The 15,859-nt window shown below is 43.6% G+C and overlaps 1 protein-coding gene across 1 annotated transcript in view; it reads left to right on the forward strand.

The window, feature by feature from the left end:
• LOC117702054 (uncharacterized) overlaps nt 1–15,547 on the forward strand; it is a 33,724-nt gene extending 18,177 nt beyond the window's left edge. Inside the window, 5 exon segments of the mRNA XM_076928183.1 lie at nt 5,490–5,613; nt 14,631–14,922; nt 15,007–15,380; nt 15,383–15,476; nt 15,478–15,547. Of these exon segments, the coding sequence (XP_076784298.1) occupies nt 5,490–5,613; nt 14,631–14,922; nt 15,007–15,380; nt 15,383–15,476; nt 15,478–15,547 (954 nt within the window).
• Nucleotides 15,548–15,859: the final 312 nt, after the last annotated feature.

Genomic DNA, 15,859 nt, shown 5'->3' on the forward strand with positions numbered 1-15,859 from the left:
TTTCTTACCAAGGCCTTGTGTTGACCAGTGAGATGAATTACCAGCCAGTCATTCTATATCAACTCCTAGGCCTTTGTTCGGTTTTGTTTTGCTTTGATTGGTTTTGCTTTTTATCCCCATTGATTCAATAAAGTTTTACACTGTTTGAATTGTGTGTGTGTGTGTGTGTGTGTGTGTGTGTGTGTGTTGTTTTGTGGGGTGAGGAGTTGAATCGGCTCTTTTGTTCTAAGGGGATGTTGGGCATGAGCTTTCCAATCCAAATGGATGCAAGACCATTGTGGGGAAGTGAGTCTGGAGGGGGGATGCAGGGATGTGGGATAGGAAGGGGAGAGAAGAAGGGAAGCTGGGCTGTGTACAATGGATCGATGGGGTTGGTAGATAAAGAAACAAGCAGGTGGAATGTCAACTGAAAGAAGAATGTGTGTAAGGCCATCATCTTGTAAATAAAGGTCACCCTGGAAGTATAGTGCAACCATTCCTGAACACCTTATTCCAAGTTTGACACACAGTCCATAGAGACTCTTGCTCCCCGCACTGCTATTAGTCCCCAGCACACTCCCTTGTTCCTCTTTGTATCTTGAGCTACCCAAGCTTAGCACATGCCTGCATTCCCAAGTGTGAGGTCCCTGACCTGTGGGTCTGCCTGGCTGTAATAGCCTAAAAGCAGGCAGTGGGCCAGTCGGGGCATGCAGTGCCAGCACTTGAAGGGCATGTTGCTCACATGGAGGTCCAAATTCGACCTTGACCCACAGTGGAAGGACATGCATGTTTTCCATTCTACAGTGACCTTCAGTTATACAGTGTGCCTTAGGGCGTGGCAGCAGGACAAAGCAATCTCTCCTTTGCTGCTCATCACCTCAAGAAAACACACCTGAAGACTCTTCACTCTTCAAGGTTAGCGCTAGAGATCTTACAGCACAGAAGACATCCTTAGAAACTTAGCACTGTGAGAGAAGATGTTCAACCCTTTCCTACACTCTGCTACCTACCAAATGAACAATTTATTGATATCTCAAGCTCTCAGGCTCATTCTCATACAGTCTGTGAAATAAACATCTGGAAATTGGTCTCTCTCTCTCTCTCTCTCTCTCTCTCTCTCTCTCTCTCTCTCTTTTCTCTCTTTCTGTCTCTCTCTGTGTGTGTTCCTCTCTCTCTCTCTGTCTCTCTCTTAGACCCTCCCCCACACACACTCTCCCCCTGCCTCTGATGTTCCTCATTTATTCCTTCCTACATGGAAGGATGGAGGGAATGGGGTGAGGGGATAAAATATGAAATGTAAATATAGTATCCAGTAATACCAAAGCAAACCAAATCAAAAAAGAGACAGAGAAGCCATGGTGGTGTGAGCATGCATTTTATTATAAATCTTGGTAGATGCTTGAGCTAAGTTAGAAGTACTCCATCCCCTAGAGATACAATTTCTCTAGCTAAGCTACCTCTATGTGTTTCACAAATCCCCATACTAGAAAGGAGTTGCTCAAAACATCTGAGATACTTTTAACAAAAACCCTGTGGGACTTTGAATGAGAACTATCTCCTACAATTATGGCTATTTGAACACATGTACACTATTTGTCAGCATAATTTGGGGAACAGTTATATGGTCTAGACTTCATGGCAGAAGTCCTTCTCTGAGGATGTTCTTCAGATGAAGAAGGCTAGACTTTATTTGCTCTGATTCCTGCTTGAATTTGAAGATGTGGTGGTCCCAGGTGTCTGATTTTGCCTTCAAGATTCCAGCTAACTCTGATGCCTTTGCCCCACCACCATGGGCCCTTATCCCTCCAAAAATAAGCCAGCTATGCATTTTGCATTAAGATTTTTGTTATGAGCTTTTTATTACACACACACACACACACACACACACACACACACCCCAGAATAGTAACCAATATACATATTCTTATCAGAAAGGGCTGCTACCCATCTCACACTAAGTGTGTTGCCTAGAAGTCTAGGGAGATTCAGTGGTGTCAAACAGTCACACACATTGCCCAGGTATCTCTCACATGCCCCCTCCAGAGAAACAATGATTCCAGCAAGTAGTCTCAATTCCAGGTCTCATTCTCTGTCATGTAGCATAGGTCTCATGTGAATCAAGCCTGTTTCCTAGTGACACAAGATTTCCTTTTCCCTCAGAAATCTTGAAGTCCATAAGGATCTCCTTTTTTTTTCTGATGGGAATAAAAGTGTCTGCTTCAGGCTGTCACTGAGAGGCCATCATTACTAAAGATATTTTGCCTGGAAGGAGCATATCTCCTTTTATCACAGTCCCTCTATATCCCCAATCTCCCAGAAAAGAAAGAAACTTAAACATCACGTGTAAACCCAAGAATCAATGGAAAACAACATTTCCAAATAATACAACTAGGCAATGAAATGTGAAAGAACCAGTAGATCAACAATGTCTTGTATTTTGGCCAGGGAAATTCACAGATGAATCAAGGAATCAAAAAAAAAAAAAAAAAAGAAAATAACAAGGACAGTCCATAAAACTGAGGGAAGAGACACTTTCAAACTTTAAAAAAAAGTTAACTTTACTCAATAACACAGCAAAAATACCTTGAAAAAATTTAAGTATTTGAGAATGTCTTTGCCTATCAAGATGAGAAATTCCTTATATGAGAATATTTCATGTTCAATAACATAATAAAAAGTCCATTCTTCAAGATGCTTTCAGTAGATACCCAAGGATCACTCTAGATGCATAAATTGACAAAGAGCACAGCATACATATTTAGTAAGGATTGCCAGCCACAAAAAGGAATAAACTGCCATTGCCAAGGACAGACATGGAACTATAGACTTTTGCTACTCACATGTCAGTTCCACAAACACAATTATCATTTTTACCTATTATAAGTCATATAAAGAGAAAGAATGAATTTTCTTGTTGGTTATGTGAAGTGGGTTGGAAATGACAATGGAGCATGTGGATATGACCACAGTGCACTGCAGATAGGGATGAGAAGTCATAATCAAGTTCCTCAGTCTATACATACATACCTTACCAGTTGAAAAAAACCTAAGAACAAAGCCAAGATTTACAAAGCAATGCATCTGGTAACTGGAAAGTCTCAGTCACTGGAGGAATAGAAAATATAGCCAATGTCAAACACAATATCAATATTGTCAAAAAATTCAGTCAAGAAATGTCAAAAACTATAAGCCAGACTGAAAACATAGGTAATTAACTCACTATGTTGGGATCAATACTTTGGGAAAATTAAAGTTTATGAGAATCATTTGAGGCAAGCTACTCATTCACTAAGCAACTGGTTGTCTTCAGTATAAGGACAAAACACAGTTCTGAGCAGGGCCTTTTATGGACTGATATCTAGCATATATCACCATGACTACTTGTGATGACACATGCAAATGCAATCAATGGATCCTTCAGGAATCAGCAGAATCACAAAACCCAGTCTCTCTCTCTCTCTCTCTCTCTCTCTCTCTCTCTCTCTCTCTCTCTCTCTCTCTCTCTCCTCTCCTCTCCTCTCCTCTCCTCTCCCTCCCTCCCTCTCCTTCTCCTCTCTCTGGTTTGTTTGTTTGATTGATTCTCTTAAATTATTTCCAGAACACCATCGTATTTCTTCTCATGGCTGTGGTGAAATACGTGGAAAGGCTTTACTGAAAACAATCCTTATAATAAACGAATTTCTGGAGGTATCAGCACCTTCCTGATTTCAAAATATAGTGCAGTGCAAAAACTACATGGTATTGGCAGCAAAACAGACAAATTGATAAGTGAAATCAAATTGAAGACCCCAAAGTAAATCTATACATCTATGCATACCTGGTTTTCGATAAAGAAGCTTGAAATACACAATATAAAACATAGTGTATCTTCAACAAATGGTACTGATATAACTGGATGGCTATATGTAGAAGAATGCAAACATCCATATCTATTACTCTGCACAAATTGAAGTCCATGTGGATCAAAGGCCTCAATGTAAAACCAGATATACCAAACTTGATAGAATGGAAAGTGGTAAATTGTCTTGAACTCATTGATCCAGGAGATAACTTCCTGAAAAAGACACCAGCAACTCAGGCACTAAGACCAACAAGTAAGAAATGAACCTCATGAAATTGAAAAGCTCTGTAAGCTTTCAAAACACAAGGTCAAAAGGACAACATGGCAGCTTACAGGAGGGGACAATATTTTTAGCAAGCCCGTATCTGACAGAAGTCTGGCATTGAAAACGTATCAGGAAATCAAGAAACTTCAAATCGCCAAATCAAATAATTCTATTAAAATGGGGTATAGATACAAAAGAAAATTCTCAGCAAAGGAATCTCTAATGCTTATTTTGACAAGCAAACAACGTATTGTGGGACCCATGAAAGCCAGACTAGTGATGGAAGTCTGTAGCTGACCAGACTGTATCTGGTGTTCGATCAGAAGAATAGGAAGCTCTAATCTGGAATTAATAGCTTTATACACTGACTCTGCCACTGGTTATCATGAAGACAAAGCTGTGCCTTCAGCATTAGAAGACAGGCACCAATTGTCTCAGTGACCCACCTTGAATCCTCACCTGTGACCTGTTGGCTCAAATGGAAAGAACTCTGTCAGTCAGACTTGGTAGGAAATCCAGACCCTTCTGAATTCTCAGGTTGAAGTCATGTGACTTGTACCTAAACTGCAAGTGAGGGGTCCAGTGAAAGCAGCCAAGGTTAGAGAATCAAGCTCTGTGCTTTATTTTCAAGGAGGTGTCAGCTAGGGCACACATCCCCTTGTCCACTGACTTCTGTCCATAGAAGTATTCTAGACAGAATGCCACCATCAGACATCCACTCACTTGGGAACATAGACTTCCATTCTGAAGGTGAGATTTAGCTCCCTGGTCCTAGGAAACTATGGGTGGAAGTGCCTTCAGTTCACTCCTGTCCCCGTCACAATGAAAACTACATAAAACTGGCACAATTCTTTTTTTGTTTTTGTTTTTGTTTTTTGAGACAGGGTTTCTCTGTATAGCCCTGGCTGTCCTAAAACTCACTCTGTAGATCAGGCTGGCCTTGATCTCATAAATCCACCTGCCTCTGCCTCCCAAGTGCTGGGATTAAAGGACTGCACCACCACTGCCTGGCAACTGGTACAGTTCTACAATGAATGATTAGAAGAATTGATTTATTGATGCTATACGCTACTTGAAGCCAGGCAGGGCAGTAGGCATGTGTAATCCCAGCACTCAGAAGGCAGAGGCATGGGAAGATCTCTGTGAAATTTAGAGCCATACATTTTACAGAGGGAGTCCCAGTCCTGAAAAGTCTATATAGTGAGACCCTGCCTCAAAACATAAAAATAAAACTAGAAATAAAAAATTGGGTATAGTAATTTCCCTATGTATATTGAGAATATTACAGTGCTCCCTTCCCTTCAACAGAGATGGCTTCAGTCATATGCAACAGCAACCCAGAGTGGCCATGGCTGATAACCCAAAGTCAAAATTGCTCTCACCCCCTAAACAATCTGCTTCCAGTTCTGTCCACTTGGAACTTGCCAGAATATTATATTTCTAGAAATTATTGACAACCCAAGCTTCCTGTTATACTGCTGGGAAGAAGATGTGGCCAATGCTGTCATGAAGTCCAAGAGTTTGATAAGTACCCAGGGCCAGGTGGTCAGAATGGAAGCTTTCTGCCAAGTACATAGGAGCAAATAGTTGCTTCTTTTCTGCACCTCTGCAGTCTCTCAGTTTCCAATTGTTCTTCAGACAGCAAGTTAACTAAAACTTTCCCTCTCTGTAGTCCTCTATGGGCAGAAGGCAACTCATGTGCTCCTTTTCTTCACTGCATCAAGACCAAACTTCAGAAATTCATCTTCTGTGTCACATACATACACACTGTACTCAATATTACCTTCAGGTGCAATGTTCACACATATTGGGGCACTGGATTCCCTGTGGAGTTTGATTGCCATGTCAAATCAGTGAACTGCTCCTTCCCTGTTAGCTGTCCTTGAAACCAGTGTAGAAAACACATTCACCAGTACCCCATACTGTACAAGTAGCTGACATCAGTGACTCCATGATGACCAAGGGTTCCTTTGAAGCCTGAATTTTTGATGGGCACTAGAAACATAGTGGTCCCATGGTTTCTGGCCTCATAAAGGCAATACTTGACACCAGTCCTGGAAAGGCCTATTTACCTTGCCATAGTGCAGCAGAACAATGTTAAATGTCAGTTCAAATGAAAGTTCTGAACCTATCCATGAGAAGAGTATATGATACAAGATTCTTGGGTCTTGAGATGTGCAGCAACATGGAAGCCCTATATGAAAGAGGCTATGAGGACAAAGACACAGATGTCAGAACAATCATAGTCTGTGTGATACAGGAACAGGTGAATACTCACTCAACATGGAGCTGCCACACCCTCTTCCAGGCACCCAGGACAGGAGTGCATTTAATGAAGCAAGCTCCACTTCTCTACCTTGACACATGCCAGTGGCCATCAGAGCAGGGCTTTATTTCATGGCTTTATATTTCCTGCTTTATATTTTCCACAGTCTGCAGGGGACATTTGTTCCTGAACTTCCTTCTTCAATACACCTACCCAATCCCATCTTAGTCACCCATTTCTCCTTACCCATGGTACTGCCTGGTTTTGTGTGTCAACTTGACAGAGGCTGGAGTTATCACAGAGAAAGGAGCCTCACTTAAGGAAATGCCTCCATGAGTTTCAGCTGTAAGGCATTTTCTCTATTAGTGATTAAGTATGGAAGGCTCATTTCGGTTGGTGCCATCCCTAGGCTGGTAATCTTGGGTTCTATAATAAAGCAAGATGAGCTAGCCAGGAGAACAAGCAAGCCAATAAGTAATATCCCTCCATGGCCTCTGTATCAGCCCCTGCTTCCTGACCTTCTTGAGTTCTAGTCCTGACTTCCTTTGGTGATGAACAGCAATGTTGGAGTACAAGCTGAATAAACACTTTTCTCCTCAACTTGCTTCTTGGTCATGATGTTTGTGCAGGAATAGAAACCACAACTAAGGCAAATTGATACCAGTATAATGGAGTATTCCTGTGATAACCTGATCATGTTCTGGGGAGAATTGTGGAAGGACTTTGGAAGTTTAGGCTAGAAGAGTCATTGGGTCTTAAGAGCTCTATGGGATGTTCTGTAGGAGCTTGGAAGATAATGTTGAGAACAGTGCAGAAGATGGAGGTCTGGCTTGTCAAATTTCTGAAGGATGTTTTAAGACTTTTTGATTCTAAAGATTCTGTGGTTTTGGTTCCCTGGGGTTGAGGAATGAGCTGTGATTAACAAGATACCAGAACTACTAAATTGAAAACTTTGTGTTACTGGGACAATTGGTGCTGGATAGCTAGTGCTAAGAAATTAGCTGTGATTCAGAAGAGACCAGCATCACTGAGGGGAAATCTTTTGAGAAGGTTTTTTTTTGTGAGCACAAAGAAGTTGTGTTTCTGAGATAGCCAAGAATGTACATCATATTGCCACTGGACATGGTAATGTGTAAGTGTCACCCAGGTGGTACAGGTTTTGAAGGCGTGAAAGGGTCATGAAAAGAAGCTGAGGTTTGGCACTGTGTGAGGCCATGGAAGGCCACTAATGAAGGTGCAGCCTCAGTTACCATTAATGGCCCAAGACTAAAGGGGTCAGGCATAGGATTTGAGGCTTGGCATTATGAAGAAAGCCTATGAGCAGCTGTTAGGGAAGCCTAGTTGCAACAGAAGGCTCTAGTGTATTGAAGGTGCCAGTACCATGGAATGATCACCAAGAACAGCAGCATCAGTGGAGTGGATCAACCTGAGCTTAGAGAGCTAAGAGGGCAGAGCTGGAGAAGTGACCCAAGCCTTTTAGAGGAGCCCAGAAGATTATGAGTGGATCCCAGACATTGGATGGTTAGTTTGCTTTTGCTTTTGATTGTGACTCTGTCCTGATATTTTTCCCCTTTGAAGGAAGATGGCATTTTAGTGGAGCCCACAGTTAAGAAACTTTGATTTTAAAAGAGACTGGACATTTTAAAGGGATTGAAATTTTAATATGTAAAAATTTGTAAAGAGTGTGGGACTTTTAAAGTTATTTAGATCTTGGAGATGAATAAGAAAGTAAGACTTGTGTCTTGATATTGATGTTTTTGGTGTCAAGTTGACAAGTGGTCAATTGTACTGGCTGGTTTTGTGTGTCAACTTGACACATCTGGAGTTATCACAGAAAAAGGAGCCTCCCTTGAGGAAATGCCTCCATGAGATCCAGCTGTAAGGCATTTTCTCAATTAGTGATCAAGGGGTGAGCACCCATTGTGGGTGGTACCATCCCTGGGCTGGTCATCTTGGGTTCTATAAGAAAGCAAGCTGAGCAAGCCAGGAGAAACAACCAGTATTATAAGTCCCTCCATGGCTTCTGAATCAGCTCCTTCTTCCTGACCTGCTTGAGTTCCTGTCTTGACTTCCTTGGTGATGAACAGCAATTTGGAATTATAAACTGAATAAATGCTTTTCTCCTCAACTTGCTTCTTGGTCATGATGTTTGTGCAGGAATAGAAATTTTGACTAAGACACTCATTTACAGGAAGTTTCTCAGCACACCTTTTTTGCTCTACAGGTCTTCTTCCCCCCTTTCCCATCTCCATACACTTTTCCTTTATCCTCCCCTATATTTTTTTTTTTGTGTAACTCCCGGTATGTCAGGGTTTCTGTCCTTCTTCCAAAGGACAATCAGGAAGCAGTTTGTGTGTAATGAAGTGATCAAAATGAAATGTTGCGTGAGACCTATGTGCAAGTCTGTCCTGTTTCCCTAGACAGCTGTATAACAAAACAAAACTACAGAACTAGACCCTCATCAGGTCAATGCTACCTGTGACTACTTAGGTAGGCCAAGCAAGAAACAGAGGTACTTCAGTGAGGTGAAGAACTGTAAACATGCTAGCTGGGTCTCTATACTTGAAGGACGTATGCTGTGATCTGTAGCCCTGATATATTTTCACACAGCACCTCAGATTTCTGCCTTGACTCTCTTCTGTTGCAGTATACAACTCCTCTGTTATTGACTTTGAAGATAGGACTTATTCAGTACTGAAAAGAATGGGACCCCAAAGACCAATAGGGCTGTCATTTCCCCTGCCAGATAATAGCTCAGCAGCACAGAACAGGAGGACGCTTCCAAGGCATCATCCTAATTGTGTTCCTTTACCCATGCTAGGGACCATCAGAGCAGGCCCTCCTCTGCTCATGGCTGGCCATGCCAATCTTCCTCCATCACAGTGTTTCAGTGGAACTTTGTTCCTGCGTTTGATTGACCCAGGCTACTGCCCTAGGCCAACACACATATCTCTTTCATGTCACTTTGTTGATAGGAAGTTCCTAAGGACAGAATCTATTCCTCACTCTATATCACCTCTCATTGCCTTTTATCCTCTTGATCCCATTTGCCAATTGTTCCCCTTACCTCCTTTTCAACATCTCCCTCCTTTCAGGGGACTTACATGGTTCTTGCAGTTCTTTCCAAAAGCCAGTCACAAGTAAGATGGAGGGGATAATTTATCACTACTTTCCTTTTCCTTCCCAGTTCCTCTCTGTCTCTGTGAAGCTGCCTATTCTAGGCACTTTGTATAAATGGAAGCATAAGTACTTGACTTTGGGAGTGTGATGACACAAACAATGAACGCCAGCATGTGGGAAGCAGAGGCAGGAGGATCTCTGTAAATTCGATACAAGCTGTTCTATATAATGGGTTCCAGGACAGCTCAGGCTACATAGTGAGACCTTATTATTAAAATAATAGTCATTCAATACAACTCATTCAGCATTGTAGCATCATCTGTTTTATATGCTGTGGTATTGGTCCCATAAAGCACAATCAATGTGTAGAGCCTCATTTGGTAGATGAGCCTTATGGCCACCTTTCTCTCCAGGAAGCAGTCCTGAGGCTTGTAGTAAGCTGAAGGAGCTGCACACTGCCAGGTGAAACCCAAGAGCTGAAGGGGAGATTGCCCTGGAGGAACACAGCACCCTGGAGTTTTCTCTTGGCTTTTGGATGTGGCATCACTCCTAACCAGTGCTGGAATTCTAGTAGGCCTTTTCAGTTTCCCCACTTCAAAGCAAGGAGAAATATTAAAATGCATCCATTAGTGACCTTGACAATGATAGGCTGTATTCAGCACTGAATTGGTCTGCTGTGCTATAGCTCTCTTCCTCATTTTCCCTTGTGAAACTTTCCTCTTTTAGCCAAACTCCATCCCATCCAACCTTCTTTGACCCATGCTATGCTGTCCGCTTGTGTCTCAACTCTCCCTGGTATTTAAATGAGGGCGAAGTTGAGGAATGATGAACATTAATGTGCTAGACATGTTATATTTTTGCCCTATGAAAAGTTGCAACTTGTCAGTTTCAGAGGTATAGTGTGTTTGGCCTAATGCTGCTTATGTTCTGTTAATTTGGGTCCCCAAAATTGTTTGCAGGAGAAGAGTCTGCCCATCTGAGGTAAGACACTGAGGGACCCTGCCCCAAGTTGGTTCTGATTGGTAAATAAAGTTGCCAGCAACCAATGGCCTGTCAGGGCCAAAGAGGAAGGACTTTTAGGATTTTCAGGATTGGGAGAAGAAGGATTGAGAAAGGAGAAAGATAAGGAGATCTGCCATGGCAGGATTCGAGGAAAAATGCCATGCCCGAGAAGGTGCAGGATAGAGAGCATAGCTGCCATCTAGGAGCCAGGAATATCAGCCCTAAGAAGGCTGCCTGACTGGATCTTAGGGCAGCAAAGATAGTATACAGATTTGTATTAAGTAATAACTTGGGAATATTGGAGGGAGGTGGATTAGCCACATGGAGGTTAGAAACTAGTCCAGCCATTGACCTGTTTTAGGAATATCAAAATATAAAGGCTGTGTGTGCGTGTGTCTTTCATTCAGGAACCCAGAACATTACGCCAGGTAGTGAGGAACTTGCCACCAGTAGTTGCTGCCCCCACCACCACCAGGATCAATTTAAGAACTTAATTGGTTCCTACTACACAGAGTATAATAAATAGCATATTCTAATCACAATGAAATTGTGCATCTGGGCTGCCACTTCAACTGGGTTTCCCACGAGACTTCACTATCCTCCCTTTTCTTCATTGCACATGACACAAGGATTAGGGCTCACTGTGGGTAGGGCAGGCAGGCAAGTAGCACCTGCAGCAGCAGCACAGTGCTCTGAGTCCATGGGAAATTCATTCCTCATCAGTTTTCAGCCCCTGAGTGGGCTGAATCCTGAAGGTGTGGGTCCAACCTACGGTAGGTCATATGGTACATCTGGCCCCATTGTTGGTTCTTCAGAGGAGAAGCCCATGTTCAGAAACCCTGTGAGTGTTCCATGTAGGGCTGACACAGGGGAGGAGAGATCAGCAGGGGATTTGTCCATGGAATTTCTGTTTACTGCAATATCCTCTGTAGCAGTGTTAGCGATGTCAGCTGTCAGAGCATCTCCTTCTGAAACTGAGTCATATGTACAGGGCATCATCTCCCGGCAGGAGTATTTGATGAGTGTGATGTAGCTTCTGTAGCCCTTACCTCTTTCTTCCATGCTATCCTCCTGAGAGTGACTCTTCCCAGCTTCTGTACAGGTTGAAAAGGCAGGTTCACTGGCTCTCTTCTTCAAGTGGGGAATTGAGCTAAGGGCACCTGCAGGGCTGCAGTTTCATCAGGGCTTCTCATCTTGTTCATGGCTGTCCCTACAGCTCAGTTGTTATTTAAAATATTAAATGTTGCCATTATTTTATTATTGAGTCTCCTGTGTGTTAGAGATGAAAGAATCTCTTTACAGATGTAGCCAGTGGTACACATAGTGTTCACAGCCTTGGGAAGGATTTCTTCAGTGGGAGGCTGTACATGTTCTTGAATAAGGTCCAGCCATGGTTGTTCCATGATCTGATGCATCACACCTTTACCAGGTGAGGACCATGAACAACTATACAATGATGCTGTGACATGGTTTTGACAAGTGGTAGTGAATGGGATACATTGCGGTGGTGAGGAGCCTGTGTGCATCCTCCAGGGTGCTTTCTACATATGGAAAGTGCCCTGAGACCAGGACATAGAGGACGGTGCTCAGGCTCCACACGTCACCTGCCAGCCCATTTAATCGTTTCCTTGTCAAGATCTCTGGAGCCCAACAGAGCAAGGAACTACTGATATCCTCCAAAATCTGCCCTCCTTTGATTTTAATTGTCTCCACAAAGTCAAATTCTTTGCATTTCCTGCTACAATATTCCTGGCATATTTTAAAATTTTACATCACTCTGTGCAATATGCCTTTGTTGGAGGATGTGATCTGCTAACATGACCAACTGGAAAATAAGTCTAGCCTCTTCTGCTTTCAGACAGTCCAGTTTTCTGAGGTACCTGTGAAGGTCTTCCCCTGCCACAAAATCTATGATCATGTAAGTAGCTGTCAGTTTTTTCAATTAATTGAAAAAAATGAACAATGTTGCTATGTTCTAAAGATTGAAGGAGTTTTACCTCAGAAGTGATGTCAGCTCCATTGTTGGTGTTTTTTCAAAAACCTTGACAGTCACCTTTGCACATGTGGAAGGTGGCAGGCAAGCTTCACCTCCCTGAATGAGCCACAGTTCAGAGATAATAAGATCCTGAAATCCTTTTCAAGGATGTCCTTTTCCATGTGGCAGGCCATGATTTTGGCTCAATTTCAACCACCTAATCTTATGCATAAAACCAGAGGCATACAAGACTAGAAATATAAACTAATGGAATTTTAGAATGGAAGTTTATAACTATAAATTCTCTATCATGAAATCTGAGATATCCCAAACTACTCAGTAATGCTCTTCATGGACATAGAAATACCAGAAGAACACAACCCCAAACTGGAAGATGAGGAATCATAGTAAAGACCATAGATTTGAATCAAAGAGTGGGGATGCAAATCAAAATACTGAGATCTCAGAAACAATGACTTGGCTATTTTCAAGGCCACAAAGCAAACCCTTCAATGACACTGACCTAGACAGACCTGATACAAATTAAAGTATGGAAAAAGATGAGATTCTCCCCATAGACTACAATCCAGATGATCTTTCAGAGACATTTTAATTTTTATATACCCAGAAATAAGAAATAGGAGAGGGGCTTTTTAGACATGTGTGAATAATAAAATAAGATAAAATAAAACAGTTGAACACAATTATCATATGCACCAAGTGTGGGGTAGCAAAACAGCAACTTTCATCAAAGCAGAGCCAGGCCTCATGGATTCTCTAAGTGCATTAAAAACCCTTTAAAAATACTTCATTAAAAGAGAAAGCAAAAGACTACTCATGCCTGTGGTAGTATTACCCTGATCCCAAGACCAAATAAACACAATGAAAAGAGAAAGTATAAACCTCTTTTTTGATGAACATATACATGAAGATCTCTAATGAGAGTGCCTGATACTTCACATCCATTTTAGAAACACACTCCAGAGTCCTTCCTTCACAATCAAAATTATCTCAACCATGAATGGAAGGAGAACTTTTTAACAGGAAACCACACTAAACAAAGAAATATGGCCCAGGTTTGGCCTTTCTTTCTTTTCTTTTTTTTAAATTTTATTTTATATTTTATTTACATTTAAGATGCCATCCCCTTTCCACATTTCCCCTCTCTAGAACACTCCTGTCCCATGCCCCCCTTTCCTTTTTGCTTTTATACAATTTTTTTAAAAAATGTTAATCAAAGGATTTATAAGTTTGGTAATGCTCAATCAGAAGCATAACCCAATACCCAACCTAGATATAAAAACTATCTTTGACTGGTGGAGACCTGTGAACATCTGCCTCCATGCCCCCTCTCTTTCTCTCTCTCTCATCATCTAGCTTCTCCTCCTCCTTCATCTTCTCAGAAATAATACTAAGACTCCTGGGGGAAGTCTGGGTCTATTGTAACCTGTGTGAATCCGTTGTGAGCAAATCTCATCATGGATTCATCTGCTAGGGATGCCCTAGAAGGCCGACTCTCCAAGTTCCCATCCTTTTGTGAAGCCTGCTGACTTTGTCCAACATGTCGCGTAACTGTGGCCTCTGCTTCTGTCAGGACCTATTTCCTTGGCTTTAGATGCTGTCTGCTGAAAACCATCTCCTATGACTTTTCTCTCTTCCTGGATGGGTCTGAGACATGGCTTCCCCTGTCAGAAGCAATGATGAGGAGCTTTTAAAAGAAGACTTTCTGAGTTTCAGAGGATGCTTGAGACCTCTTCCGCCCCTGTCTCAGGTGCAAAGGCGTGGCAGGTTGGCGCTGAAATCTGACCCCTCAGGGAAGGTCCTGGTGTTGGCTGTACCCAGGCTGTGGAGTAGCGGGGCTAGCGGACAGAGGCAGAGGTAGAGGTTTTAAGAGGCAGTGAGTGTGCCACAGAGACTAACTCCAAGCTTGCTCAAGGTTGTCTTGTTCTGGAGCTGTCACAAGAGACACTCCTAATGAGCATTTCTTGCCCATGGTTGGCAGCATGGAAGCTGGCAGCAATGTGGGGGCAGAGGTGGGCCAAATCCAGGAGCTGGGTGGTTTGCAAGCTCTCAAATAAGGCCCTGCTATCAATTTCAGCAAGAGTCCCTTAGTCCCTTTGCACAGAGGCAAACCTGGCTTCAAATGGGGGTCCCCGATTCCTGCATCCGCGTGTGGTTTCAGAACCGCAGAAGTCGCACTGGAGCCGTGGGGCAGGAGCTTGGTTCCAGGGCACAGGGTGGAGGCATGCGTCAGACCACAGGCGGCCTCGCACTCGAATCACTTCAGCCCAGCGCAGGATCCTACTGCAAGCCTTCGAGAGGAACCCGCGGCCAGGCTTTGCTACTCGGGAGGAGCTGGCACAGAGGACAGGTTTGCTCGAGGACACGGTCCTACATCTGGTTTCAGAACAGAAGAGCGCGGTGCCTCAGCAGGGGCAGGCCCACAGCTCAAGATCAAGACTTGCTGGCCTCAAGTGGGGCAGATGAGGCCCGCGGAGGTGCGGGTGCCAGGGAGCATGAAGGTGCCCGGGACAGTTTGTTGCCCCTGGCTGCTGCAGGGCTTACAGATTCCTCCAGTCCCAGCGACCTGCCAAACTTCTGCACAGAGTCCAGCTGTGCCAATCGGAAGAGCCCTGTGGACCAGTCCAAGAAGAGGCCCCCGCTCAAGCAAGGAACACAGGCCCTCTCGAGCTGTTCCTTCCTCAATGGCTAGACCAAGCCCAAGCGGAGGAGCTTGTGCCAGCCCCTCTGGATTTGGATGGAGTTCTGGATGGCAGGGAGCTGGAAGGTGCCCACGACAGCTTGTTGCCACTGCCTCCCACTGGCGGTGTGGCCATGGATCCATCGAGTCCCAGCGACCTCCCGACCTTCTGCACAGAATCCCAGCCATCCCAAGTGGAAGAGCCCTCCGGACCAGGCCAAGCACAGGCCCCACTCAAGCAAGCAACACAAACCCTCTGGAGTTCTTCCTTGATCAACTGCTGACCGAGGTCCAAGTGGAGGAGCATGGGTCAGCTCCTCTGGATACTGGACCAATAACACACACCTGAGCTTTCTCTTTCTCAAGAGGATTACCAGTCCCTGGTGGATATGCTCTGACTCCCATCCTTTCCTTGATTTTGGAAGACAAGACCCAGATCAAGAAGAGACTGGATTCCACACTGGAGAAGGTAAAGACCAGGTGGAATGCCCCCCTCCCTAAACCCATCTCCCAACTAGGATGGGGAATGGAGATGTCTCCCTTATGAGAAGAAGGCTTCAGCTGTGTTTTTACTAGTGGAGTGTCTTCTTCAGGGCCCAGGATTATCCGACCTGAGAAAATGGTGACTCTGCACATGAATAGAAGATGTTGTCCCTAGTGACTGCCCAACAACAGAAGGCCTGGAAATCCGACAGATGGACCCCAGGAAT

Source organism: Arvicanthis niloticus, unplaced genomic scaffold, assembly GCF_011762505.2.
Source record: "Arvicanthis niloticus isolate mArvNil1 unplaced genomic scaffold, mArvNil1.pat.X pat_scaffold_404_arrow_ctg1, whole genome shotgun sequence".
In the NCBI taxonomy this organism is placed as follows: domain Eukaryota; kingdom Metazoa; phylum Chordata; class Mammalia; order Rodentia; family Muridae; genus Arvicanthis; species Arvicanthis niloticus.